The sequence below is a fragment of the Lepeophtheirus salmonis genome, chromosome 13 (assembly GCF_016086655.4).
Source record: "Lepeophtheirus salmonis chromosome 13, UVic_Lsal_1.4, whole genome shotgun sequence".
Classification (NCBI taxonomy): Eukaryota; Metazoa; Arthropoda; class Copepoda; order Siphonostomatoida; family Caligidae; genus Lepeophtheirus; species Lepeophtheirus salmonis.
This window is the reverse complement of record NC_052143.2, coordinates 2,275,507-2,303,071: the sequence shown is the minus strand read 5'-3', so window position 1 is coordinate 2,303,071 and position 27,565 is coordinate 2,275,507. Positions and strand designations below refer to the sequence as shown.

The 27,565-nt window shown below is 33.0% G+C and overlaps 4 protein-coding genes across 6 annotated transcripts; 1 reads left to right on the top strand and 3 right to left on the bottom strand.

The window, feature by feature from the left end:
* Nucleotides 1-400: 400 nt before the first annotated feature.
* Nucleotides 401-11,027, bottom strand: LOC121128592 (pre-piRNA 3'-exonuclease trimmer). Of its 3 annotated transcripts, XM_040724183.2 has the most exons (9): nucleotides 10,889-11,027; nucleotides 4,304-4,460; nucleotides 3,996-4,230; nucleotides 3,679-3,936; nucleotides 3,290-3,622; nucleotides 2,915-3,231; nucleotides 2,780-2,857; nucleotides 1,962-2,050; nucleotides 401-778 (listed from the first exon to the last, which is right to left on the bottom strand). In XM_040724183.2, exons 2-5 carry the CDS (start codon nucleotides 4,432-4,434, stop codon nucleotides 3,380-3,382), a joined length of 867 nt encoding a protein of 288 aa, XP_040580117.1. In that variant the 5' UTR covers nucleotides 4,435-4,460; nucleotides 10,889-11,027; the 3' UTR covers nucleotides 401-778; nucleotides 1,962-2,050; nucleotides 2,780-2,857; nucleotides 2,915-3,231; nucleotides 3,290-3,379. The 3 variants fall into 3 exon arrangements, with proteins under 3 accessions (XP_040580117.1, XP_040580121.2, XP_040580120.2); XM_040724187.2 differs by lacking the exon at nucleotides 10,889-11,027 and having other exon boundaries at nucleotides 401-1,835; nucleotides 4,304-4,439; XM_040724186.2 differs by lacking the exon at nucleotides 10,889-11,027 and having other exon boundaries at nucleotides 3,290-3,600; nucleotides 4,304-4,439.
* On the bottom strand, nucleotides 4,595-8,328 carry LOC121128590 (uncharacterized). The gene is made up of 2 exons (XM_071893088.1): nucleotides 7,331-8,328; nucleotides 4,595-7,254 (listed from the first exon to the last, which is right to left on the bottom strand). The coding sequence occupies exons 1-2, from the start codon at nucleotides 7,802-7,804 to the stop codon at nucleotides 5,146-5,148; spliced, it is 2,583 nt and encodes an 860-aa protein (XP_071749189.1). The 5' UTR covers nucleotides 7,805-8,328; the 3' UTR covers nucleotides 4,595-5,145.
* LOC121128591 (uncharacterized) lies at nucleotides 9,103-20,258 on the top strand. Its single transcript, XM_071893089.1, has 5 exons — nucleotides 9,103-9,328; nucleotides 9,580-9,699; nucleotides 9,986-10,339; nucleotides 10,403-10,838; nucleotides 19,568-20,258. Exons 1-5 carry the CDS (start codon nucleotides 9,145-9,147, stop codon nucleotides 19,947-19,949), a joined length of 1,476 nt encoding a protein of 491 aa, XP_071749190.1. The 5' UTR covers nucleotides 9,103-9,144; the 3' UTR covers nucleotides 19,950-20,258.
* On the bottom strand, nucleotides 20,178-21,003 carry LOC121128593 (uncharacterized). The gene has a single exon (XM_040724188.2). It carries the CDS (start codon nucleotides 20,937-20,939, stop codon nucleotides 20,361-20,363), a length of 579 nt encoding a protein of 192 aa, XP_040580122.1. The 5' UTR covers nucleotides 20,940-21,003; the 3' UTR covers nucleotides 20,178-20,360.
* Between the last annotated feature and the right edge of the window lie 6,562 nt (nucleotides 21,004-27,565).

Sequence of the window (27,565 nt, the reverse complement as noted above, 5' to 3'; positions counted from 1 at the left end):
GATTTTTTTTACCCCACAATTATGTCCTCAAAAGTGAAAGACTCGACCATTTGAAGCTGATAATCCAACAGAAGAAGCCAGTATTGGTGAATAGGAGACAATAAGATAGCACCAATCCGGACAAATCTTGGATGACGTGCCAGATGTTCCAGGAGCACGGAGTGGAAGTTTTTATGCATCCACGCCAAAGTCTGGACCTTGCACAAAGTTACTACCACCTATTTCTGTCTATGTTTGTCATTTTTTTTCGCAAATAGGGACACGGGCTTCTACGAGAAGGTCATTATGAAGTTGGATTCCTGTCGGCAACAAGTTATCAAACAGAACGGGCATACTTGGCATAAATAGGATGATTGTAACACTTATTATAATGAATTGAAATAAAGCGAAAAATACGCAATTAATTTTTCACCAGTCTATTATTCAAAAAAAAAAAAAAAAAGTAAGCCTTGTTGCTGGAATAAAGACAAAGTAGAAATCCAGGTAGTTAGTTACAATTTAATTGATATGAACATATAATTTAGACAACAAAAATAGTATATTTTGAATATAGATGGTTAACTGAGTTTTGGAAAGATTATGAACACGTCTTTCTGAAGCTTGTCACAAAATGAATCATGAAAATAGATAAAAAGTGCTATATCCAAAAGCAGAGCCCATACTAATAGCAAAGAGACCTCGAAATGTTATCCACGTCTTTGAATGGAGTCTGTGATTGTAGGCAGCCATAGTGATACAAGGATTGTTGATTATCTGTTCATTTAATATTTTCTTGAGACTAAAGATAATGAAACAATAATATGAGAATACAAATAATATTGGTAGTGTAAAATTATAATAAAAGTTGACATTTTTGTAAGAAAAAGACGGGAGCAATGATCAAATGATCAATGAACATATCAAAATCCAGTGTAGAATGATCATGTTAAAAAAACAAACAAACAGAAAATCAACATGGTATCCCTGACAATTTGAGGAATGTTTTGGACGAGAGAGAGATTAATGCTCATCACGTTTCATTAGATCAGCTGCAACAATTAGCTGTGACAAGAGAGGAAAGGAAAAAATAATATAAAATGGGACATTTGCTAGAATTATTCCAATGCCGATCCTCAATTCTAAACTGACTCCGACAAAGGTTTACTATTATAACTCCCCAACAAAACCTCAGGGTTACGGGCCGTCTTTTATGAGCACACACGAACGTTCAAACAGGTTTTGAATATAATTGAATATATTTAGGAAAGGATATTCACTACTCAGGAATTAAATAATAATGATAACTGCTAAGGAAAAGAAAATTTATTCTTTATACTACCAATTACAAGTTCATGGGCCAGCTAGAAAACATACCGGATTTACATCATTGCATATGATACTACTCAATTACGACCCTTTATAACATCAGCTGCCTGATATATGATTTTGGGGAGATACAACAAATTTTAGCTATAAAGAGGAGAGTCATCTAAATTTGCAATGACATTAGTACATGGAAAATATTAGGGTAGACTCCATAAGTATAGAAAGAGAGTGAGAGAGAGAAAAAAAAAGAGGAAGAATAATTAGAAAGAGAAAGTGGTGATGGTAGATTTTAGTAAACATGCCCGAAAGGACCTCCTTTGGGTGCATGGAACTAACAAATACGTTTGGATATTTGTCATAAATAATATTAAGTGAATTGATAAGGTAGTATTCTTCTTCAGGAAGTTTGAACAAAATACGAGCAATTTTCTCCAGGCCAGTTTTCCACGCACGATATTTTTTGTATTGTGCATTTTTAAAACACTTTAAGCAAAGATCACGCCCAAGGGAAAAATTAGGAGCACGTCTACCTAATCAACAAAAAAGAAGCAATAGAACACACAAAACCCATTTTTTCTTTTCTAATTTATAAACCTAGATATTTTCTTTACAAACATTTCAACTCTAAAGGAAATAAAAAATATTAATATACATACATAGCTTTTCTTGGACACGCAACTAAAAAGCGTTTTGGAAGGTAAGGTTTGGCCTCAATGTGACCATATTGGCAATACATATTTGACAGCTAAAAAAAGATAATGTTAATAAAATATATTTAGGCGGGCGGGTCCTTGCAGCCAGGGCACTGTTAATTAATTATTTCAGTAAAAAAAAAACCTGACGACGTTCGTAAAGTTTAGACTACACATTTATTTAATGAAAATGTATTTTGTTAAAAAAGAAAAATAATTTCAAATTTGAGTTTGAAAAAAAGAGGTATATTTTACTCGGACCTGTGTTGGAGGGGAGGGGGGTGGGGATTATAAAAATGAAAATGGATAACTATTAAAAAAGGCTATAAGAAAGTTCATTCAAAAAGTAAAACAAAACATTGTTTTCTAAAATGTCATTCTCGATATATTCTTTATTTTCTATAAAAAGTAATTTTATATTATATTAAAGTCGGGAAAAGTGGGAGGTCAGTCGGAAAATAAAGCATTCACCCCATAGGAACGACGGGATTTGACATCCCTTTCCCGATGGATATGCCATTTGAAAAAAATGGGATATCAGTCGAAAAAGTTTGAAATATTTTGTTGAGACGATTGTGGCATTTTGTTGTCAAAAAATTATGAATATTCAATAACCGGGAAAACATTTCTAAAAAGACAATTCAATTTTAGCCATATTAAAACAAGGTGATCGATTTTTTTCTAAAAAAAAGAAGGATATTTCGTCTTTTGATAAAAAAAAGTTCATCCTAAAAAATTAAACACAAATTTTAAACAACCCCCCTCCCTCAATAAAAACATACCTTATTAGCACTAATTGATCCATCCTTGCATGTAACGTATAGTAACGATAAGTTCTGAATTTCATCCCTTTCCAAGTCCTAGAAAAGAAAAATAATAATTTATACCAAATCCTCTAGTCACGGATTACAACTCACATAGTAGGGGAAGGATGCATTGGAGACATAAATTTTATTTTTATATTTGAAGACTGCCTCCAAATGTGCACTAAAATATAGAGGAGTCATGAAATTCCATTCATAAAAAGCAATAGCTGAAGATATATGAGCTAGATAAATAAATATTTTCCCAGTTATTAGGGAATCATATCCAGCGACATGAAACATGGATTGGCCCTCATAGTCCTCAAATCCATTATCAAGTCTTACAACGGGTTCAAAAAAGATTTTAACTTTATATAAATTTCCTTCAAGTTGTTTGTACAGAGACGAGAGCCTGGTCTTTCTCAAAAGCTCTATAGGATAAATTAATAAGATTTTTTTGCTATAAATATTCAGCTTATAATAAATTACTAGAAGCATCCTTCATATTACGAGACTCAAGTTCCCTCTTGAGAGATACGGCCATATACTTTGTATCGAAAATGACTGGGAATTCCTCCCTTATCTTTTCTTAAATGTCTCATAACAGTTGGATAGTGGATTTATAAACTGATGGTAGAGTTTAGCCAAATCCAAAATGAAGTTATGTCCAACAATGGGCTTCTTAACTTTTCTCAGTATACTTATGACTTCGGAAAGACCAACGTATTTTTTGAGTAACTCTTTCTTAATTTCGATCATTCCTTTTGATCCCTGAAGTCGAGACTCTTTAACACTTGGATCTATTTTAGAAATCAAAATGTTCTGTAAAATTAAGCAAAAATTTGTCACATTGTTATTTATAATGAAGGAGACCTCACTTGGGGCTCGTCCTTAAGAAGTGTGCTCCATAGATATTTAAAGCGTTGTTGAACTTCAATATGAACAATATAAGGGCAAATATATTTGCATTCTATTAGAAGATCTTTGGTTATATCCTCAGATAATCTCATTCGAATCTCCTCAAGCTCATCTTCCTCATTGCTAGTGAGGTTGAGCATTAAATGTGTTCCTTCTATTTCTTCTTGAAAGCATTTGACATCCCTTTCATTCAAAAAAGGAACGCCATGATAAAAGCACTACATAAGGAAAAACATAAATGGTGTAAGAGCAAAGAAGGAATTTTAAGATCACTTACTTGATTAAAGTCAAAATTATTTTGAATCAAAAATTTCAGAGAAGCTCCAGAGCAAGTAAATGGGAATTTTAATGAGCCAAAAGAGTCGGGAAAAACATAAAAATTCCAAGATTTAACCTTATATATAGTTTCTAGAGGCTCAAAACGAAAAGCAGTGAGTCCTAATTGAATAATCAAGGTATCAATTGATCCCTTGTGTAACTTTTCGAATCTTCGACATCCATCATCGAACAAACTATAAACAGAGTAGATAATAGCTAGTTGATCAGCCGACTCAAAATCAATTTGTTTCCCCTTTTGGAACTTGCCTATACATGTTCGAAGATCCTATTTTTAATCCTGTAAATTCAGCATCGAGTGCAATAAAATCTGCATTGGTAATGCTTTCCTCTATTTCTGAAAAGTGCTTAGAAAAGTTATGCCGATTTATTTCACACATCTCGGTAGTTTAATTATAATCCACTCCTACAGTTTTGGAGGGAAAAAAAAGATAGAACATTCAATTACATATTAGATGAATTAATGCTTGACCCAAAATACCAATTGCCTTATAGAAACTAGACTCATTTGCAGGATCAAATCGAATATAATAACAATAGTTTTATAAATGCATATATTTTCTTATATTCAACAATTGTATATGAATGATTTAATAAAAATTAATAAACTAGGAACAAATGAGGTTATCAAGTTTAAAATATTATTTTTAAGCGAACCACTTAAGGAATAATACTTAATCATTGATCAAAATATTTTTGTATATTTGACTAGAAAAAGGTGACTTAATTAGATCATATTTAAAAGGATTATATTAGATGAATTACTCTGAATAGTTAATGGAATTAAAATTGAGTCACATTTTCAAAAAATGCAAAGTTTAGAGATGTGCTTAAAGATCATAAGAAACAAAAATAATTCAAGAATTATAAATCTTGAAACGATGAAATATTTGTATCTATTCTAAAAAAGATGGTCTCCAGAGGATATGAGCGTTTTTCTTTATACACAGTATTTAGTGAGTGAATACAGGTTAATAAGTTAAAGAAACGTCATATTTACATTCTTAATATTTTAAAGAAAATAAGAGTAATCAAAATATATTAAGGCAACAAGAAAAAAGATCAATAGTCACTAAATGAGTAAGAAGTTATCACTGACTTCCAAAAACTTTTTCGGATTCTTGAAGAGCAACTTTAAAAGCATTGGCTTTGGCTCTTATTTGAGTCACAAAACTGTCGGTAGAAGTGCCAAGAACTGAGGCTGATGGAGGACCTGAAGGAATAACTAAATCTTCTAATTTTTGTTTCGACAAATAACTACTACTTCCTACACTGGACAAACTTGAAGTGCCATGAGTATTACGACATGAAGAGGGCCCCGTGGTTCCTTTAGCTCCTTGTTGAACTTTGCCCTTTCTTTTTTTCAAGGCAGCTGGTCGTAGAGGTCTTTTGTATACTTTCAAAACTCTATTCTCCATTTCATCGGCACTTCCAGGATCTGAGTCATTGTCTGGAACGGTTTCAATCACGTTATTTAAGGATTCTATCCTTCGATACTTTGTTAAGTCTTCAGATACACTTTTAAGATCTGGAGTACTCAAACTTCGTAAACATTCTGATAGTGACTTGAGTCCATTAGATACTTCTGAATCAACTTGCTCCTCTGGTGAAGAGGATTCAATACCGTTTAGGTTTTTAAATTCTTGTCTGTTAGATTCATTCACATTTTCCAAATGAGACAAAGGAGAGAGCCTTTTTTTCCTGATGGATTTAATTGTATCTCTGCTGCATGTACTACTACAATCTGTATCAGATGAGGACGAATGACACTCATTTGAAGATGCTATGGGCGATTCCTCAAAGAAGGTTGCATCTTCACATGGGTCTTCAGACCTTGAAGAAATTGTTTGTATGGATTTACCTAAATCCGTTTTGATTATTTCTTCCTCAATATCACATATTTCTTCCATCACTTTTGCTAACTCTCTTTTTATTATTTTTTCCTGAATATCCGCCGATGGAATATTAACAGGACTCTTCAAATTTTTGACGTCGGAGGAACAAATTTGAGAAGCTATTGCTTTTTCAATTTCATGATCATTCATTTCTGGAGATATAAGTCCTTTTTTCTTCGCCAAGGCCTCAGCCTCTCTTCTTTCTTGAATCACAGATCGATGACATAAAACGGATTTAAGTTCCTCTAATACACGAGATTCTCTTTTTCTTCTTCGAAGCTCTTCATCAGTGAGAAGAGTGGCAGGATCTTCATTTGATTTCCCTTCTTCCTCTTCAGCATTCGCATCTATCACAGCCTCAAACACTTCATCAATATGTTCTATTGGAGTGTCATCTATTATTGGGGGATTTTTTGTATCTTCTGACTCTTTGTTCTTTGGTTCTTGAGGAAATGTATGTGAGGAGTCATTTCCCTTTTTCTTATTCTGAATACCAGTGACTTGAGAAGCGCCATCATCCAAACAGCCTACACAAGCCTCTAATTCCTTTTGAATGTCCTGGAAACCATTTAACCAAATTATCAATTGATCTTCATTTGGAATCAAATCAAACGGTTCCTCATGCTTGATACTTTTCTTGTTATTTTTTTTAAACTCGATACTTTCAAATATTTTTTCTAGCTCTCTCACTTTCAAGAGTGAATTTTGAAGATGCAAGCCTGAGCTAAAAAGTGAAGTATAAATACTCTTCAAAGGAACCAAATCGAGTGAGTTTGGTTTACGTAGATTAAGATTTAGCTTCGTTTTATCCTCCAATATCCCCATTGCTTGATGATACTCAAAAACATTAGATAACTTTTTATTTATCTTTTTTATTGTTATAGCCAAATCGTGAATGTGCTTAAGAACACCAGCTTTGGATAACTTTTTATCTTCTCTTGCCTTTTCACAGAATGTCAAAGAAAATCTTCGAAGATATTCTGATTGCTGAATTAAGGCCAGTTGAACTGCATCTTTAAGTGAATTAATAGATGGTAAGCTAGCCTCGTTAATTTTGAATTTTTCGAGCTCAACAAATGCTATATAATGATCCTCATAATCAATGTGATCCGCTAAAGGACTCACTTCTAATAATGTTCGAACAGCTCCACGATAAGCTCGTATGAGATCCACTGTACAATTATAAGCCGCTGATCGTAGAGCTGGAAAACTTGTGGTACATGAACTATTCAAAGTCGTATCCATTCCTCCATGGGAAGAGTTGATAGATGGTAACTTGGCCCCCGTTTGTAAAAGCTCCATGCCCTGTTAAAAAAATAACAAAACCCAGTTAGTTATAAATGAAAAAAAAAAGAAGAAGATATTTATTGTAAATGGTGACCTTTAATAAATTTAATGTTTTTCGAGCAAGATTCTTAAAGAGCTTCATATCCTCCAAGAGATCCGAAAGAACTTGCAGGAACTGTTCCGAGGGCTTTGGTCTTTGAAATAGAACAGGTCCATTTGCAAGAGCAGCAATTCCTGCAGGAACTAGAGTTGCAATAGTGGCGGCCGTCATTTTGGTCCTATCTGACAACAAGAGAAGTGTTCCGGCCACTGCAGCAATGGAGCAGGAATAAAACAAGACTTCCCCTAAAGATCGACCTCCTTTTGATATAGTAGTTGTGAGAGCTTTTTCACTCTCAATTGAGGACAAAACATAATTTGTTATAAAATCCTCGTCTTCAACGACAAGGAGAGAGGACTCTAAGATTTTATGAGCAATATCTGCGCAAAGCACTTGCGTCTCTTCTTTGACATGAGATGAGGAGGGACTCTCTAAGGGAGGCAAACAAGACATGATACATTCTTTCATTTAGCATTTTAAGTTAAGAAAATTGGAATTGCTGCGAGGATTGGAGTTAATGTAATAGCCAGGGCTTGGATCTCAACCTTCATTCATTATTCAATGCTCAATCAATTATCCTCAAGTATGCAACTGGAATCTAAATGATAATATTTCATATTTGTGTAGAAAGAATGTATCATGGATTGCATGAATGGGGTGCAAGTCCCCTTCTTTCCTTCATCTGTGGGAGAGAGATCCGTAAGAGGCCAAACACTCTCTGAGGACTTTCCATGAGATCGAAGAGGAGTCACCTCCAATGGAATCCCTCTCATTTTCATCTCCTCATGAAGAGGAGATCCTTCAAAGATCACGTCTTCTTCCTCTTCCATCTTCCCTCACGACAACCAACAGACCATGACTCCACCTTTACCCAGCACTTGATTACACCGTTCATGCAGGTGGGACCATTGGCATTAGGACTTTTCCTCTGGTCTAGTAATATATCGTATAACAAGCGCCAGCTTCAAAATTGCCGTGACTAAAAAAACCGTCTGTACATGGAAATTATTAAAGAGAAATTAATAGAGAGAGAAAGAGAGCGCGAATGTCAGCAGCAGGGAGCTGAGAGAGGAAAAAGGAAAATAGAGAGAGAGAGAGAGATAGAACATCATCGATCAACCAAAAAAGGAGAGAAAAAAGTAGCTAGACTAAGACATTTCCATGATGAAATTTGAGACCCCCCATGTCCTTTAGAGAGCCCATTACAACCACTATCTCAAACAAATTGAGTACATTTATTAGATTCAATTTTTGTCCTTTTTTACTCATTAATTCTGAAGTATCGTAACTTTATGGTTCGTGTAATAAAATTTATAAGAAATTACCTCTAACAAAGTGGGAGTAGAACACTACTCATAATGTAATAATATAAAGCCCCATTATTCATGACTTTTTTTTCAGTACGGGTCATGAATTTTGGCCGTATGCATGGTTATAAAATATATCAAATAAATGATTCTAAATAAAAAGTATTGTATGTTCTATGAGGGATAAAATCTGCAGCATTATATTGTCGGGGGCTTGATTTTTTTTTCTTTAATTTTAAAATTAAAAATTATTGAGCTGGCACAGAATTTGACCAAATCTCCATTTTTTTACTATTTTGGCATCGGAAACTCCTTATTTTTAAGGGGGCGGACATCCCTGCCTATTATTAAGCATGTAAGTACCTAATTATGTTCAAGGGAATAAATAACAAGGATCTAGCTACCAATTTGTAATAGCCAGAATGATACATCTGGTAACAATCACTTGATATGACGTCATTCAGTAATAAATTCAATGTAAGTAAACAAAAAAGTTTCGAAATGTGGATGTGGACTTTAAAGTCTAATATACTTTCGGGATTGAAATGGACTTGTCACATTCGCACCCTTGTGACTCCCGTCCAAAAAAAAGGAACGCGAGTGATTTCAAAGTATATTTTGGAGTATCAAAGAGTGTTTCGTGAGAATGGTCCCGTGAAGGAACTTGTTCCTTTAAATGCACTTGGTTTTTTACGCATTACTCCTCTATTCTATTCCCTACATAGTTTTACTTTGACTTCTATTATCATCCTTATTTATTATTTGACAAGGAATTGTTTTTTAACGATTCTTATTTCACATTTTTTTATGAGTAATAATTGATAATGTAGAAATTCATTTAGTTGTGATTGATAATTTATTATGAATGGAATTGAATAGAGAGGCTTATTAATACAATTATTTATTTACTTCTACCATCATCATTGTGATAATTAGGTTATGAAAAATATATTCAAGTTCTTCGACCTGAAAATAGCATTGTCGATAATATTGTCAATTACATATACTACAAATCTGCAATTCAAACCCCTAAATATAACGCACTTTATAAAGGGATAATGAAAAACGATTTTTAACCTTCTGAAACATTTTATTAATATTTTATCTTCAAAAATTAGTTTTTAACTTATTAAAGGTGGACATAATACATATGTCTACGAATTTATTTCCTCAAAATACTGAAGAAAAATCTTATCTCTGAGTTTCTTTAAAATGACTTTAAAAAATATTCATTGAAAAAACTCCTTGGTTGGGAGTGACCAACATTTATTCTAGCAAAAAAGAAATGTAGAATTAAAATAATGAAGGGAAATCGTTTTTCTCTCTTTATCAATTTTAGGGAGCTTTGGAGTTCTTCAAACGCGTTTAAATTTTATAATGAAGGAAAATAATATACCCACAGGTCATTTCAAATTAGAAGAATCCAATTCCATTATCAAAAATTGGAATGAACTCTCTGATAGGTTTGGACTTGATGAAAAAGAAAAAACTGAATGTATTGAGGGATTTGATATTATTCACCCAAGGTCAAACAATCGATATAAAAAGCACATTTTAGGAATCTATTTAGGAAAGGACATTGATAGACACGGACTTGCTTCCTATGAGATATGGAGACGAATATGTTTCAAACGGAGAATGAGCCGTTTCTCAAAAGAAGAGGAAGAGCTTATACTTAAGCGGGTTGAAGAACTGGGTATGGGGTTATTGATTATCATCATTACTTTGTCTCTTATTCAAATTTATTTTTCTAATGCAGGAAAATCATCTCAAGCGTTTCAAGTCATATCGAAAGAACTTGGTCGTTTTTACTCTGTTAGTGTGAAAAATCGGTATAAACAGCTTACACAAAAGAGTCCCATGTATCGTCGTGGTCCATTTACTCAAGAGGAAGATGATTTCATTCTTGCAGAAATTGATAAATTGGGAGAAAATGCAAAAGCTTTTAACGAAGTTGCCCTCAAGATAGGTCGGAGGCATAGCCGCAATATAAAATTTCGATATTACAAACTCAAGTACAGCACTGTGGCAGAGCCCAAGAAAGACTTTACTCCTGCTGAACAAGAGGAATTGATCAAACTAATATTGAATGAATATCCTAATACTGAGCTGAAATATATTAAGCCGACCGATGCCTTTTTCACTGATTTGTATAAAAAATTCAAACGTGACTCTAGTATTCTTGAAAAACATTGGTAAGTGCATAATAATTATTATATTTCTGAATAGTCTCATACAAGCTTACTTGAAATATGTATAATACTCCTTAGGGCCTAGGTATTATTATGAGACAAACTGAGTTTCTTATTAGATCTATTTATATATGTTCCCTTTTGTTTGATTTTCTTTCCTACACTTCTTGTTATTAGTGTTGGTGTAATGTTATTTATTTGTTCCAGTCCAGTCTTAGGACAGGTTCTTATCAGTACTTGGGAAGGGTCCTTAAAACGAAGGACCATCAGTACTACAGGGTCTTTCAGGTAAATCCGTACAATCTTTACCTACTTCCTGAACAATTTTACTCGTTTATTTCAATTTCAAAGTGAGAGGTTGAGCCATAGCTTTACGTTAGTTGCGCAACTTTTAATTCAAAACAAGTATTTACGATCTAAGAGACCCAGAGGAACACAATTATTGAATTTGCTTGCGCGGAACACTGTCCAGCATATATCAAGAATAAGCTGAGATATCCAAAGAGTACATTCTACGACGTCTACAACGGCTGGAAGGAGGAGGCGTATAAGAGAAAAGTCCACAAGTACCGGAGTGATAAAAAACACTCCTCATGCCCATCATGATTGTTAGCAACGGCAGTGACATCCCCCATCTTCTTTGAGACAGTGGAGAGGGTGGATGCCGATATGTACTGCAAACACTTGTCTCACCAAGTGATACCTTGGATGAAAGCTGATGCCAGTTTATGTTTCAACAATACTCGACCCCCTCTTATAAGGACCCAAAACTTGTTTAAAGAAGAGAAGGTGTCATTTTGACATGCACACTTCTGGCCCTCTGACTCCTATATGAATACCATGGATTACTTCCTTTAGGAAAAGTTGGAAAGGAAACTTTCTGCCTGTTCAAACAACAGTATCGACTCCTTGAAGGCCTCCATCATCAAGTACAGGGACAAAGTCTCCCCCACGGACGTGACCAAGGCCAGGAAAATACTTTAGGCCTCGTATCGAGCAAATGATTGGCTAAAATGTTAAACACATTCAATGATTTTTTTCTTTTGTATTATTATAACTTGTAAATGAAATTTCAAACCTCTACTTGGATCAGGATGCAATTAATATAATTATATAATATGCAATTAAAGGTAGTTCGGATATACCTGATTGCTCGGACCACTGTTCTGGAACACAAAAGAAAAGAGTCTGTCTTGGTGACTTTTGACGCGTTTCTCACTTTCATGTAGTAAAATGAAAATCGTTTTAGACCTCCATTCTCGACGTACGATAATTGACGACTGAACTGGCCAAGGGTAATACTATCAGAAATACGTTTTTAGTATACACTTACAGCTTTACAACACCTTATCGTATTATCCCATGTGACCAATAATGAGCAAGATATATTTAGTTAAAGAAAGGGACGGGAAATACGAAATTACTTTGTTCCCAACATAATGTCATCCTAGAAGTCTGATATTTGATGTTAATACTTGATAACATGGAAATTCAGAGTGCTGAAAAAAAATTCTCAGATCTATCTTATTGTAAAATATGAATATACCAATATTTATAGTGAAAAGAATTGAGCTTTTCAGCTTAGTTTTGTAAAGTAAATATTTGAGTTACGAAAATTTGGCTCTCATCCCATCGTAAATTGGTATATTTTCCTAAGACGAACTCGACTGCATTCGAAAATGATGACTCGAATCCAATATTAGTATAAGTATATATCTATTATTTATGACCATTGAGTAATAGGATATAATTATTACCTATGAATAAATGGTTTAGTTCCTTAAATCAGGGGTGTAACTAAAATGGATATTACAGACGAGGCACTCAAATATACCCTATTTTTTTAAATTTCCTTTGATCAGGGCCGTGACTAAAAGTTTATTGCCGAATTTGTGTTATTTTCTGAAGAATTTTAATTTTTGTCGAAAGATTTAATTTAATAAGTCGTAATTGTGTTCCTATGCCCTTCTAAAAGAAGAATCCTCGCTCGCTTATCTTTGTGCAAATTATTTTAATAATGTATAATAAAATATATATTATTTTTTCCCTGCCTCAATGCTATTTTCTCTTCTTTATAGCAGTAATTCATTTTCTCATCATAAAAGTTATATAACAGGCAGTTGATATTAACAATGGTCGTAATTCAGTAATAATAAATGTCTCGCTTCCGCCTTTTCCTCCCCCCTCTTACAAAGATTCATTCTCACATCATAATTTATGTTCCTTTTAGTTAAAATTTAAATAAATAAAAAATACTAATTTGTTAAATTGATTTTGTTTGTTTTTGTTAGTGAGGGCTCCTTGAGATTTACAGTACTCTTTAGTTATCCTTTTCTTCTTCTTCTTTTCCAAATCGTTTTAATACTCTTTCATTCTTGAGGATAGAGTAGGTCATATGAATTGATGTAAGTATTGAGTAGTTACGTGTGCTCATGACAAATGTTGAGTAATTATTTCTTGGGGATTTATCTTCTATATTATTAAAACAAAATTTGTATTTTCGTTGACGTCTAATAACTCCGGACAATCCTGGGTATTAGCGCAAGTAATTATAATAATTAAATAAAGCATATATTATGAAATAATTAAATTTGAGACTCGATTACGATAACAAGCTATCCCGAGGGAATCTTTGGAAGGAACCAGGTACTAGACAGTTTAACTAGTCTTTCGCTCCTATACCTGCCCAGCTCCGACGATCGATTTGCATATCAGAATCGCTGCGGTAATATTTAGCCTTATGAAGATCCTACCTCACACTTTGAGCTGCTCAGAATGTTCTATATTTACTCTACCCTTATATGTACATCCCCGATAAACGAGATCCCAGGAGAGAATCTCTTACTGTGCCACTGTTTGAAATTTTCAGGAACTAAGAGTCCTTCGTTCGTTGAAACAAGAAAAGAAACAAAAAACAAAAATGCTTTCCGACATATTGAGTATAAATACAAAGTTTTAATTTTAATTGCATATACGATCAAATTATAGTCATATGAACAGATGCGATTCCATTTCCTATTGCTGTGCATTTATTGCTATATGTATACATAATAAATTATGGTTTCAATTTTTGGATAAAAATACTTAAATATGAACTAATTAAGTTGTAAATTTATTTAAAGAATGCTGCGCATCTTGGATGTAATTATTCAATTATATTTCAATTTATTAGTGTAAATCATAAAATTGATTTAATTATAGATTCTTATAGTAGTGTTGCTGGGTCTCAAAAACTAAAAAGACTCCAGTCCGGTCCTAATAAAGTTTGTCAGTCCTTGGACCGGTTCTTCATCATAATTCATAACCTTTTTCAAATAAAATATGAAAAGAGCCATGGATTTTTGAAATTTATTTCAAAATAAATTAATTTTTTGTTAATAGGTGTGGATTTTTGAAATTTTTTTTCTAAAAATTAATATTTAATTTTTTTTTCAGAAAGTTCAATATTGGGAATTATTTTCAAAACCTTTAGTATTTGAATTATTTTTCCACAAAATTTAATAATTGAATTTTTTTTCAAGAAAACTGCCTGTGAATAGCTATGGGTTTTTGAATTAAAAAAAAATGTATATATTAATTGAAATTTTGGTGTACAGCTGTAGATTTTTTGAAATTTTTTTGCAAAAAATTAAATATTCTAAATTATTTTCAAAAACTTTAATATTTGAATTTTTTTTCCACAAAATTTAATAATTGAATTTTTTTTTCAAAAAATTAATTGTCTGTCAATATCTATTGGTTTTTGAATTAAAAAAAAAATTAATTAATATAATTTTTTTTGTACAGTTGTTGATTTTCGAAACTTTTTTTGTGTTCAATTATGGATATTTGAAATTTTTTGAGAATAACTGTGAATTTTTTTTGAGCTTGACTATGAATTTTTGAAAAAAAATCATTTTTTTCTTTGGATATTCAAAGAACTGTGTAAATGTAATACGAAAAATAATTGGACATTGATTAAGTTTTTTGAGTAGATGTATATTTATAAAAGGGCTATAGGCGTAAAGGTGTAGGGGTTTCTTTTTGTTTTTGTGTGTGGATTTTGCCCAAATATTTGTGACAAGCATTTTTTTGGTAAAAAACAAACAAACACGTACTTGACGTTTCTTGATGACCATTACTAGACTTTTATACAAAAGTGTATTATATACTATTCTATTTGTCAGTGTCGGATTTGTCTGACCTCCTTTGAAAAAATTGTCGCTCTGGGGGAAAAACAATAAGAAAATCCCTGAATTTCTTTTTTATAGCATTTTTTTCTAAAAAAAAAGTCATTCGATCAAATTATGCAGAGGAGCAATTTAATTTTTTTTTAACAAAAAAAAAAAAGAAACCAAGCCCTTTTGGATCCCCAAAACACAAGATTTTTGCGCACGCCTCCTGCAAGTTTTTCCTCTCCTTAAATCGACATTTTGTTTACATACCTTCAAATTTAAAAGGATCATTATTTTGTTAACTATACAACTATACATTAAGCTATATTTAAGACATTTACAAATTAGGATGTTTAAAATCATTAGTCTGGCAAAATTTCTTAATATTTTTGGTTATCATTACCCAAAACGCTGATTTAAAATGATTAGCATAACATATTTTTTTGATTTTAGTCGGCTGTAAAACGCCTAGAAGGCTACTTTTTGTTCTAGCCGATTTTCATGACTAATGAAAATCCTATCCCTACGTCTCCTGATGAAAATATACGACAATAGGAATTTTTAGACAATTTTTAGAACCAATACGAATTTTGTAGGTATTTATTACACATTGCAGAGTCATCTGTTTGAGTGCTGTTGCCTTTATACTTACATGGTTGTACATTTGTACTTGATTCATGGATAGAGTAGATACTACAGACCTTGCTTTGCCTTGCCTATCCTTATTTGATTTATTTTTTAATTATAATATACTCCCTATTTATTTCATTTATGGATCTCGTAAAAAATGCAATTTATGTTTAATAACAAAACACTCTAATTAGTCAATAATCAGTGTGCCGAGAGGCCTATTAGCATTGTTATATCCAAATTAAATGTAATTGTAATACTCTCAATGGATATAAAGTGTTGTTTTCTCTCCCGTCTTTTTGCTCAAGGCATACCAGAACTTATCTTGGCTACACAATTTATTCCTTTCGATTTTTCAACAGTGAAATTTAAAGAAGAGGTTTTGTGAGGACATTCATTTAACAAAATCATCTGAATATAGTACTCGCCACAACTTTTATTCAATATTTGAGTTCTAATAATTGCCTAAAAGTAGTAGTCCAAAGGGTTCACGTCTTTAGTGGAGGTCGGTCAAATGTTGAGGTCCCAAATAGTCCGGAAAGTTGTCTCTAGGAAAGGACTTGGTCTTAGCAGTGGGATGACACGGAGCTCCGACTTCAGTGAAAACAAAGTTGTCCCCGAACTTTTCTCTGGCCCAAGGTGTCACTTTCGCATGCAGAAGTTCGATGTAAGCATCTGTATTGAGCCGTCCCTTCCTCTCCACAAAAATAAGGGCATACTTCGCCTGGGCTGGCCACGGTGGTTTCATCAGAAAAGAGAAAAACTTTGCCAGAATTTTTGTTGTACTTGTGAAAGTTGAGAATCTTCTTTGCTCTTTCCAACCGTCTCAGCTTGCTCTGTTCAAAGATAAGATGCCCTGTTGTCCTCCTCCGTGATTTTGCACCAATGTCATTCCGGATTGAAAATAATAAAATGTGACCACTAGTTAATATCAACCCTGTACTTATGTATATAAGACTGTGCCATAGGGGTAACACGTGAACAACAAAAAAAGAGCTATCATAGGCTTAGGTATAAAAAGGGCTTTTAATACAAAGATTTCTATTTACGAGGTATGTACCTATGAAATGAGAATTTAATCTTTTTTTTTAAACGTTTATTGTGAAAAAATGCTTACAAATTTAATTTTCCATGTATGCGCCTTCGCTACCCACACATTTTTCCTCATCTTACAGACAATTTATGGATGCCTTTCTAAAAAGAATTATTCGTCTTTGGCTGAAAACCAGCCATCGATCCATTTTGTGGCTTCAGCGTGAGAATTGAAGCGTAAATTATTGACCCATCTATGAAAATTTGTTGTTATGGGTGGTTTCTTGTTACATCTCCGAAAATATATCATAATCTGCAATTTACTCATGACAGGCTCCACCTTAAAAGCCCTGGAAAGATTCGGATTGGTGCCCACTACCCAATCAGTTTCTGACGTGGAGACTTGTAGTTTTTATTTTTATTTTACTTGACACATCCTTACCAAAGGATTCACCCTATTACACTCGTAGAAAATATGTGCTGACGTTTCTATTTTCTCGCTACTGAATGAGCAGTTCATACTTTGATCCTCGTTATTCGATGGTTAATGAGTTAACGACGTGCTCACAATCACAAAAATGTTCACTGTATTTTGTTGTTAGCTGTCGAAATTCTTCTTCTTATTAGTATTCTTAACATCGATTGATTGGATACGAATTACTTCCTATGAAGTTGTGAACAATCGCATAATAATACCATAGTTGGAGGAATCGGCTAACTACCAACTGATATTACAAAACAGTCATTATAATAATAAATAATAGTTATGTTGTAATATTAATAAAATTGGTTTATTAATTATTTTGGCAACAGTAATCACTAAAAATGCAACCTTCCTCCGGATCTGGTTTTATTTAGATCGAAACTTTGAATAAAATTCTCCTAAAATTCGAGGCAAATGTTTCTTCTAATTTTTGTTTTAGATCTGAATCCGAAAGTTCGGGATCCATAAATTTAATCGAGTATTTACGTCGAAATATCCAAGTTGACTCTGGTTTGAGAAAATGTGGATTTATCCTATCTTCAGGTGGGGGAGGGTTATTAAAGATAATCACTACTTTAATGTTAAAAATCAATCTTGGGAGGTATATTTATAGAATCTATGGGGGTCAGGGGTGTGCCTATGATTTTTCTTTTTTTAGATTAGTTTTTTGATAACCTTTTTTAAAATGACTCCTTTTTTTAAATATGTACTAATATCTATGTATTTTTCCGATTGACATTTCCATCAGTAGGGGGAGGGGTGTGTCTTAAAATTAGATTCAATTTTAGACCTACTTTTTGGATGCAAGAGCATCTTTTAAGCACTCTAGAAAAAATAATTTTATATATCCGGACAAACCGGGTATATAAAATAAAAATGTAGCTTATTATATATAATTAAATCTATCCAGAAATATACAATACGAATATTTTAAATACACGGTATGGTGTTTGCATGGAAGTTTGATACCCTTCAGCAATATGGAATTATTTATCAACGACATTTATTCTTTATTTCTTCTACAAAGAGTTGACCATATTATCTGTTGTCCAACTATGTGTACATACATTTGTTATTGGCATTCCACATAAAAGTAATTTCTTTTACTTTAGCATCTTACAGTATAATTTAGGGCTCAACTGTTCGATTTGGAGCTGAGTAGAGTGGTTCTGATCGTTTGAGTATAAGAAGTATTTCGTTGGGCAACAATTTGTTTTTCTTCAACATGAAAAATAAGGATTATATTTTTATGTATCCCTTGAGAAAATTAAGTATAGTGGAACTTTTGAAATTCAACAACATCACTTTAAAATTTAAACTTTTGAATCTCTTCATAAATAGGGAATGTCGTTAAAAAAAGTCATTTTCAAATGGCTATAGAGCTAAAAAAATACCCTTTAAAGGCTGATACTTTACAAACATGACTTTTTCTGTTATATACAAAAGAAGATCGAATTAACAGGTCACCCTTAAAATTGGACATCTTTGTACACATCCTATAATATTAATTTAGAAGAAGTTGAGCTTTTTTGTAACTTTTGACCTTTTATATGACCTTAAAACTGTACTTTATAAACTTAAAGTGTTTGCTTTTAGCATAAAAGTACTTAATGATCACAGAATTTGTGAGTTCCTGCTTATTACTTTCAAAATAGTTTAAATAAATTTGCATTATTGGGTGAAAAAGTAATTTTCTGAGTGTCTTTGACCGGAAATAGTTTTTTTCTAAAGTTCTTAAAAGATGCTTTTGTATCCTAAAAGTTGGAATAAAATATAATTTTCTTATTAGCAACAACTACAAAACAGCCTAATGGGTGGCATATACCCCTTGTCGCCTTTGCCAACTGCGCCAATGACATACATTATTATGTAGGTATTTTTATACCTACATGTGTAATGTGTATATACATGGTACCTACACAATATATTTATGTTACAGTTCCGTTAAATGTGTAAGGAAGACACAAGATGAAACTTTTAGTCACGATTCTTCTCTTAATTCTCCTTCACTGGCTCTTCGCTTCTTCCTTCTTTTAAATACTTTTCAAAAAATAGCGCACAGTTACTAGTTAAATAAAATGTAGATATATTTATGTCAAGGGCTCTAGAAAAAATCATCTTCAAATCACTTCCTGTGTAACTTGTGGATTTAAAAAACAGAGAAGAAATTGAATTACTTCTTTCCTTGAAACGAATACCATTTTAATTTATAGTTAAAGAGTTAAATTATTCAATATTAAATTGAAAGACTGACCTCTGATGCACTTACTTATTTGGTACATTCAAAGCTACATTTATTATCTAATTTCACTGAAAAGCAACATAGGTATTTTATGCTTAGGGGGGGTATAGCGAATCTTGAAGTATAAATGTGTTTATTCATAGATTTGGATATCTTCTCTAATAATTCGTATTTTATTATCTTCCTCCAGGCTCAAAGTAATTCTTCCAGCACTTCTATCACATGAACTCGGACTATCCAACAAAAATTGGCAAATTCCGCTCATTCAAATTCTTTTGACGTGGACTAAAGAGTCCAAAATCAGAATGGCTCGTGATTTGGACTACATGGAACTCCTCGAACTTTTCCCTGGTCAGACCAAACAAAGTATTCAATATTTCCTTACCATTATGTCTAGAAATATTATCAAGAAAGTTGGTAGAAAGGATCTAAGTTTCCAAGAGATTCTGGAAAATGCTGTTAGGCTGAATTATTCGGCGAGAAGTCCACTAATATCAACCGTCATTCGAAATGATATTCTTGTGGACATTTACGAAAACATTAAAAAGTCTAAGCAAATTAAGAAGTGTTGAATGTGTTAAAGTGTTAAAATCTTTGAGAAAATATGCATACTTTACTCGTGTATATATGTTATATAACGTCTCCAAGAAAATAAACCTTAACCAAAATAGCAGGGCGTGGACACGATGCCGTGAGATTGCTCATTTTGGGTGCTTCTAAATTTGTTTGTGTGCTTTTTTGTTTTTTTAACTTTAATGTGTTAATAGATCCAACAAATATTGACAAATAAATAGTGAAAATATTTTATAAATATACATATATTAAAGTCCATGAAAGTACATGATGAAATAAATTAACAAATTGAAACAATCATAAAAAAAGAATTGAATGTGTTTGTCTATTGAAAGACTTTAAAAATATAAAAAGAATAGTAAAAACACTTTATTCTGATTGAATAAGCTGGGAAAAGTATAGTTCACTTCTTAGCCGTGGTAAGGCCTGTAGACGGGGGTGGGATGGTATGGTGCAGGCTTGTAAATTGGAGTAGGATGGTAGGGAGAAGGTTTGTGATAAATAGGAGCAGGCTTGTGGTAGATTGGTGCTGGACGATAAGGAGCAGGCTTGTGATATATGGGGGCAGGCTTATGATATACAGGGGCTGGTTTGTGGTACACGGGAGCAGGCTTGTGGTAGACTGGAGGAGCTGGCTTGTAAGGGGCTGGCTTATATTCATCATAGTGGGGCTTTCCCTCGTATTTTACATCAGCAACAAAGCCATTGTAGTCATCTGCGGTATAAGTGACGGTTTGAAGACGACCATCAGGAAGCTGGACATTGTATGATCCATGTACGGTTTTTCCATCAGTTGTTTCTTGAGCGTTGAAATTGGTTCCCGTGTATTCATCATGGACACCATATTCGAAAGCATAGGGCTTGGCCGGCTCATGATAAGAAGGCTCAGGATGGTAGGGAGCGGGGTGATAGGGTGCTGGTGCATGGTAGGGGTTATCTCCTGCAACAATGCAAAGTACTGATGCTAATACAACGAAGGCTTTAAACATCTTTGTGGTCTTAATGTTGTGTTGTTTGAAGAAACTGAATTGATAGGAAGAACTGATGTCATATTCTGAGAATCCAAGTGCTTTTATACAACTTTCAACGGAGTAAGCAAAATCTTTATTTTCCGTGATTGTAAAAACAAGGAGGCAACATGTCTGTGGGCCGCCTTGTTTCATTCCGTCACCGCCCAAATTCCTTGCGTACGAAAAATGCGTAGACTCATAATAGTAGTGAAAAAGGAAAACCCGTGTTGAGATATCAGTAGTATTTCCTTTCCTCTATTATTACCTGTTTTGTTTATGAAGATATTTGTTTATTGTAATACTTTTAATGATATTTTACTGCATATAGCAGTAAAATATCATTAAAAGAGTCTCCATCTTAAACAAAAGAGGTCATTTTTGTCAACCAATACTTTTTTGTAAGTTGAATGATTTTATCATAATATTACTGGACAAGAATCAGGGGAGTCCACAGAGAGTGGGACGAAACCCTTCAATCCCCCTAAAATGAAGAATTTTTGCTTTTTACTATAAAATTTAATATTTGAAATTTAATTTAATTCTAGTTATTTTATAAATTTTTAAATGTGAACTGTAGATTTTTTCCAAAAAAAATACTTTTATAATTTTTATCCGAAACATTATAAATTTTTTCAAATTTTTACCAAAAAATGCAACTTTTTTTCAAAAAAATTACAAAAAAAGTAGAGAAGTGTAAAAGTAGAGAGTTTTATTGTACTTTATTTTTGTAATAATGCATTCAATTTTTCCTGTAGGTGATATGATTTGAATTATTAATTATTTTGCTAGGAGTTAATATAATTTTTATCAAAATTTAAAACTCCCCTACAGAGGTGAAATTTAAGATATTGTAATTAGTTTTGTGTTGGGCCTTATTTATTCGGTCTAGTCCAGTGCTTCATGGACCCGTCCTTAACTCTCGGTCCTTGGAATTTTATATACAAATATCGATGGTTTATTAAGACAAATAAGATATACGATGGATATGTATTAAGATAATTGCACATATCTTGCAAAAAATATTATTATATTCATAATAATACAATATAATACGCCCATATTATACTGTTACCTAGTTAAATAATTTAGTCGATTATATAATGGAATAATAAATAAAAGGAAAAACACACTCAGTGACGTCACGAGGGATCGATTTGACCTGAATTAAGGACCGACAAATGGTACTGGACCGGACTGCAGTCCTCAGTCCCAAAAAAGGACGGACACAAGACTAACTATAACGGATTAAAATAGAAGAAATAAAGTTTTGTAACGTCGTGAAGGACCGAACTTTTTCTGTTTTTGGACTGATGTGCGGAACTAAACTGGAATGGAATGAGACTCAACTAGACAGGACTAATATCTTCATTCCTAAATAAGAATCAAAACAACACCTCTAACTAGGGATGGGTTTTGGGTATTTTTTAGAGGAACAGATAATTAATCTTTGGACACGAGTAAACCCGGGTAATAATTCAAGTACTTAAAAGTATTATACTAGAGTATTTTGTATGACCTATTTTGTATTGTCCTTGCATAAAATAGGCATTTCTTACAAGAACAAAGAGTTATACATTATCATTCAGACTGACCCCGCTGTAGAAAAAAATCTTACACTTGAGAAATCCGTTCCAAATTTGTTAATCGCCATTTTTTTCTATAAAAAGTGGAATAGCTAGCTTATGTTCCAAAAATCGTTCTAACATCACAAAAGTACTGTTTCAGTGCGTTGTGCAGTCCAGAACGAGAACCAAACTTTCCATGGTCAACTAGGATTGATCTTTATGAAGCATTTGTGCTTCGTCTTATCAATGTTAAAATTGACTTTATTCCTATGGGCATCCAATTGATTATTCTTCTTCATCCCCTCTTGAGCTACCAAATCAAGAGAGTGGGTGAAGCAGCGGACATGCTTGATGTTGGTATTTTTAACAGCCCGAATCATAACATGTGCATTGTCGGTTGTAATATAAACATTTTTTCCTTGATGGATAGCTTGTTGATAGTATTTACATTGAAAGATTGAATATAATGTGCATTATGGGCGTTCATAAATGAATGCCAAGCAAGGCGGTATTCTTACACAAAGTCCAAATATCTGTAATGAGGGAAATATGTTCTGCTGTTGCTAATTCACCCATGAGAGGAGCTTTCACTCTGTCAAACTATAGAGAGAAGATTTTATTACTAAGTGTCTTTCTATTAGGCAAAATATATTCTGGATCAAGATTGATGACCAAATTTCGGAATTCGGAATCTTCAACATAAGAGATTACAAACTACTTTTTTGTCCATCTTGGTTCTTATAAAATCTTTATACAATATCCTGACTTTGGGGCTACTTCTCCAGAAAAAGAAATCAATTTATTCTAGGTAGTTGACGGTTCATCTATGGATCTATAGACGTCTATGGATCATTATTCAATAATAAAGAAGTATAGTAATAACCTTCATTATCCATTGATGATTGCATTGGGAGGCTTTGTTTAATAAAATCCTCATCTGGACCTCATTCATAATGATCAAATAATCCTTCCGTACTACTTCTGGGTATATCCGGGTCCATGCCTTGGGAAGTCGAAAAAGGACCACACTTTTCTTCACACTAGATAAAGCTTATTTTTATTCATGAAATGGAAATACATAAATTTCTATCGACTACAACAAAAAAATCAACCAACCTTAGATTCATATTATAAAATGAATAATATATATATAAATATGCGAGGTTGCGTTATTTTAATACAAATACCTCTTCTTTTATTGTCTTAATACTACAGTTTTCAAATATAAATGGAGTTAAACAGGTACCCGCCTCAGAAAAGAAATACCCAGATTCTTTTGATAAAATATTAGCTGGTAAGGGTTTTTACCCGCCGAGTAACTCTTTTGGGTACGTTTTCTAAAATCTACCATCACCACTTTCTCTTTCTAATTATTCTACGTTTTTTTTCTCTCTCTCTTTCTATACCAATACCTTTTTTTCTCTAGACTCAACTAGATACTAATCCGACAGCAACCTAAATATTTCAAAAACCATCCTGTAAGGTTAGGTAGGCCTAAGGGCCTTGTTGAGATCGACGAGTCCAAGTTCGGAAAGACAAAGTATCATAGAGGTGGGCACCAAGTAGAGCATCGTTTTTTTTTTTTTTTTTTTTTGGGTGGGGGCTGATAAAGACAGCGGGGATTGTTTCATGGTTGAGGTTGAAGATCGAACAGTGGCTACTCTGTTGCCACTCATTGCAAAGTACGTCGAACCTGAAACTAATGTCATGTCCGACGATTGGGCGTCCTATAGGTGGTACATTCCTTATGTTTTACTGTGGTGCATAAGAGGAATTATGTGGACGTCTTGACTGGAGCTCATACTCAGAGTATTGAGTCTTTGTGGAGTCGAGTCAAGGGCATGATGCGTAGGCTACGTGTTTTCAACAGTTCAAGAGATCTCTTTCTCACCTATCTCCCAGGGTATATCTGGCGAAAGAAATTCTCAAAGGATACAGTTTTTGATCACATTTTAGATCATATTATTGAGCTATATCCACTATGAGTGTCTGTAAGAGTAAAGGGATTGAAGAGACAACACGGATTAGTCACTATTGCTTCTCTGAACCTCTGATAATAATCAGAGTTTATATTGAAAACATATAAGTTAGTATCATTCATTATTAGCTACTTCTATGATTAATACTCATTCAAATTCAAATTAGAAAAATAAAAATTTGTAGTATCTTATTCATTAATTTCCTATATATATACTGTTGTTCTATGTTAGAACATATTTAATATCTAGTTGAGTCTAGGGGAAAAAAGTTCTTGGTATAGAAAGAGAGAGAGAGAAAAAAAAAGGAAGAATATTAGAAAGAGAAGCAGGTGATGGTAGATTTGAGTAAAGTTGCCCCGACCCTTTCACGAGTAAAATACAAGTATATTTTTCATTGATGTTCCGGGCACAAGTACCCGTACCCATCCCTACCACAGACCAAATTATATAATAAAAGACTATATATTTATGATCTAATTATATCCTATATAATTAAAATAATTTATGTGTGTGTGATGCTTGTCTCACTTAGTAACAGAAAAAGGAAAAAAGTGTATTAAATACAAATTAATTAGCGTGTAGACTCGGTCCAGCACCGATTTTTTTTTTTTCGGTTCGGTCTTAAGTGATTTTTTCTTGACCGATTTTTCGGTCCAGAACATTGCCTCAGACCGTGGACGTTTTTTGGGGCTCACTTTGTAGACTGATCTTGATTCGGTCTCACTCTAGGGACCGATTTTTTTTTTGGTCTCAATTTATGGACGGATTTTTTTCGGTCCCATATATTATGAGAGACCATTTTTTTTCTAGATCAACTGTCATTCAATTTTTTCAAAAAAAATCTCAAAAGTACACGATAAGTTCTAGAAAAAATACTATACGGGGTCTAAATTTATCAGAGCTATCTCTGTTTAAACTTCGCATAACATCATGGTACTTGAAAAAACATATGATGTAAATCGGTCTAGACCGGTTTTTCTTGGGCCGAACTAGACCAAATTTTTCCTTTGCAACGATCCAGACTAAATTGTTATATGAGACCGATCCAGACCGAGCTTCTTGTTGGACCGAACTAACTCGGGGAAAAAAATATACCGGTCTCAGACCGGTCTAGGATTTCTTGACTGAAATCCAACACTTGAATTAGTAGAGATAAACTAAGTCTACTGTATCAATGACATATTTTGTTAAAGGCGTACCTATACATTTGGAATTGCGAACGTATAGCTACACTATGACTAAGGTTGATAATTTTGGTAAGAATACAAAAGCGTGCGAGGAGAAGGGGAAAATTCTTATGGCATCATTGATTAAATAATATACATCTTCTTCGATCAAGAACGCTATCATTCCCGCCTTTATTATTCAATATTAATATAATATTAGATGCTGATAGTTGATGGAGAACTGAATAAAATGCTAAAATAACGTCGCCTTCTGTATGGATTTCTGAAAATGGAGGCCCAGGAATTTGGAAAATACTGATTGGATGAGAAACAGATGGCTTGTCAGATTTGTCGATATGAATGTGCCTTTAGTCGCCTGTCTTGTATTACACGCCACTCATTATCCTCATCTCATATCAAGAGTATGGATATTCATCTATAAAATCAAGTTAACGTTGAATACATCAAGTCAGACTTTAACTTTTTATCTCACAAAGATGCTTATTGCATGTAATATAACCTTATCCATTGCTAATCATCCAAAAAATTATGGAGAAATACACGGGTAAATTCTTCCCTTCCCGAGGAACCATCATTAATCAATGTAGGATGTTGTAATGATGCCATTTATAGAAATACCCTCATTGTAAATTGTGAAGTTAAGATAATTTTCTGCATGTTTAGAGTCATTCACACCAAATTACAAAATGGAACTCTGAATTTTGTACCATCTAACAGTATGTATTCATTTAAAAAAAAAATATATAATCATAAAATATTATTCTATTTCAGCAAAAATTATCAAGAATTATGATACACAACTCATTAAATGGCAAAAACAAGTGCTTAAATGGTCACAACAACGGGGGTAGTAGCTTTGGATGGTTTGCAACTAGTTTGTCTGCCATTAGTTTCTTCACTTAAAGACTTGGGTACATATTTATAATAATATAATATTACATAGTCAATAAATATTACTTTTTCATCACTTAAGGATTAGTTATGGTTGATAAGCTCCAAGAAATGGTGCTCAGAAAACTCATAAAAGGGAAAAACAACGGGGTTAGTTGCATTGGGTGTAGCATTATAATTAGCAATTGTGTGTATCCTTCATGATATGCTGTTATATAAGCATAAATAACGGGGGGTTTTTTTTTTGATGCTCTTAATAAGGAGTAATATCGCCGGACATTACTACATAATTAGCTTTTGCTCTAAATCATTACGATGGATTTAATTCCAACGTTTTTATATTTGTATATTTATTGTCTAATTTTACTTTATTATTAATAATTATTTAGATCTCATCGAAATCTATCCAGTGCACAATTGTATATAGCAACTTCCACATTAGGAAAAAAGGGTGATGCTCTTTTTGATGAAACTCCACGCCTGGCTTGTGTTTAGCAACGTAAAGTTATGACATATTTATCTGAATTTATGTCATAACAAGAAAATATTATTTGGATCAATCTATTATTTCAATATTCTGTATTTATAATTTATTGTTATTATTAGTTATATGATTACAATTGTTTAATTTTGTACATATATTTAATATAAATGTATGATGGTTTATTTTTTAGTATGTAGATTACATTTAATTTAAGCCTTCTTTTTAAATTTGGAACTTTAGATATATATTTTGAAATACTCTACATTGTCGTTTCATTAAACATTTTGATAATAAATACTTTCGTTATACCATCAAAAATCATAATAAAGTAAGGAGCTGATAACCCCTTCAGTATTTTAAACAATGATACCATAAGTCTTTCCTCCCCCTCCCCCCCCTCTTCTCCTCTGACGCGTTTTTCTCAACAGAATTATCAACTTTGTCTAAAACATAAAATAGCCCAATAAGACGGTAGTGTAGATTTTCCTACATGGCTATT

Bases quoted from the DNA above. Each gene is read 5' to 3' on its own strand.
- LOC121128592 (XM_040724183.2), bottom strand. From the start codon at position 4,434: ATGTGTGAAATAAATCGGCATAACTTTTCTAAGCACTTTTCAGAAATA. The intron at 3,937-3,995 runs GTAAGTGATCTT...TTCCTTATGTAG, and splicing joins ATAATTTTGACTTTAATCAA to TGCTTTTATCATGGCGTTCC. The intron at 3,623-3,678 runs GTGAGGTCTCCT...TTAATTTTACAG, and splicing joins TTCTTAAGGACGAGCCCCAA to AACATTTTGATTTCTAAAAT.
- LOC121128590 (XM_071893088.1), bottom strand. From the start codon at position 7,804: ATGAAAGAATGTATCATGTCTTGTTTGCCTCCCTTAGAGAGTCCCTCC. The intron at 7,255-7,330 runs GTCACCATTTAC...TTTTTTTAACAG, and splicing joins AAACATTAAATTTATTAAAG to GGCATGGAGCTTTTACAAAC.
- LOC121128591 (XM_071893089.1), top strand. From the start codon at position 9,145: ATGTGGATGTGGACTTTAAAGTCTAATATACTTTCGGGATTGAAATGG. The intron at 10,340-10,402 runs GTATGGGGTTAT...TTTCTAATGCAG, and splicing joins TAAGCGGGTTGAAGAACTGG to GAAAATCATCTCAAGCGTTT. The intron at 10,839-19,567 runs GTAAGTGCATAA...ATCTTCCTCCAG, and splicing joins AGTATTCTTGAAAAACATTG to GCTCAAAGTAATTCTTCCAG.
- LOC121128593 (XM_040724188.2), bottom strand. From the start codon at position 20,939: ATGTTTAAAGCCTTCGTTGTATTAGCATCAGTACTTTGCATTGTTGCA.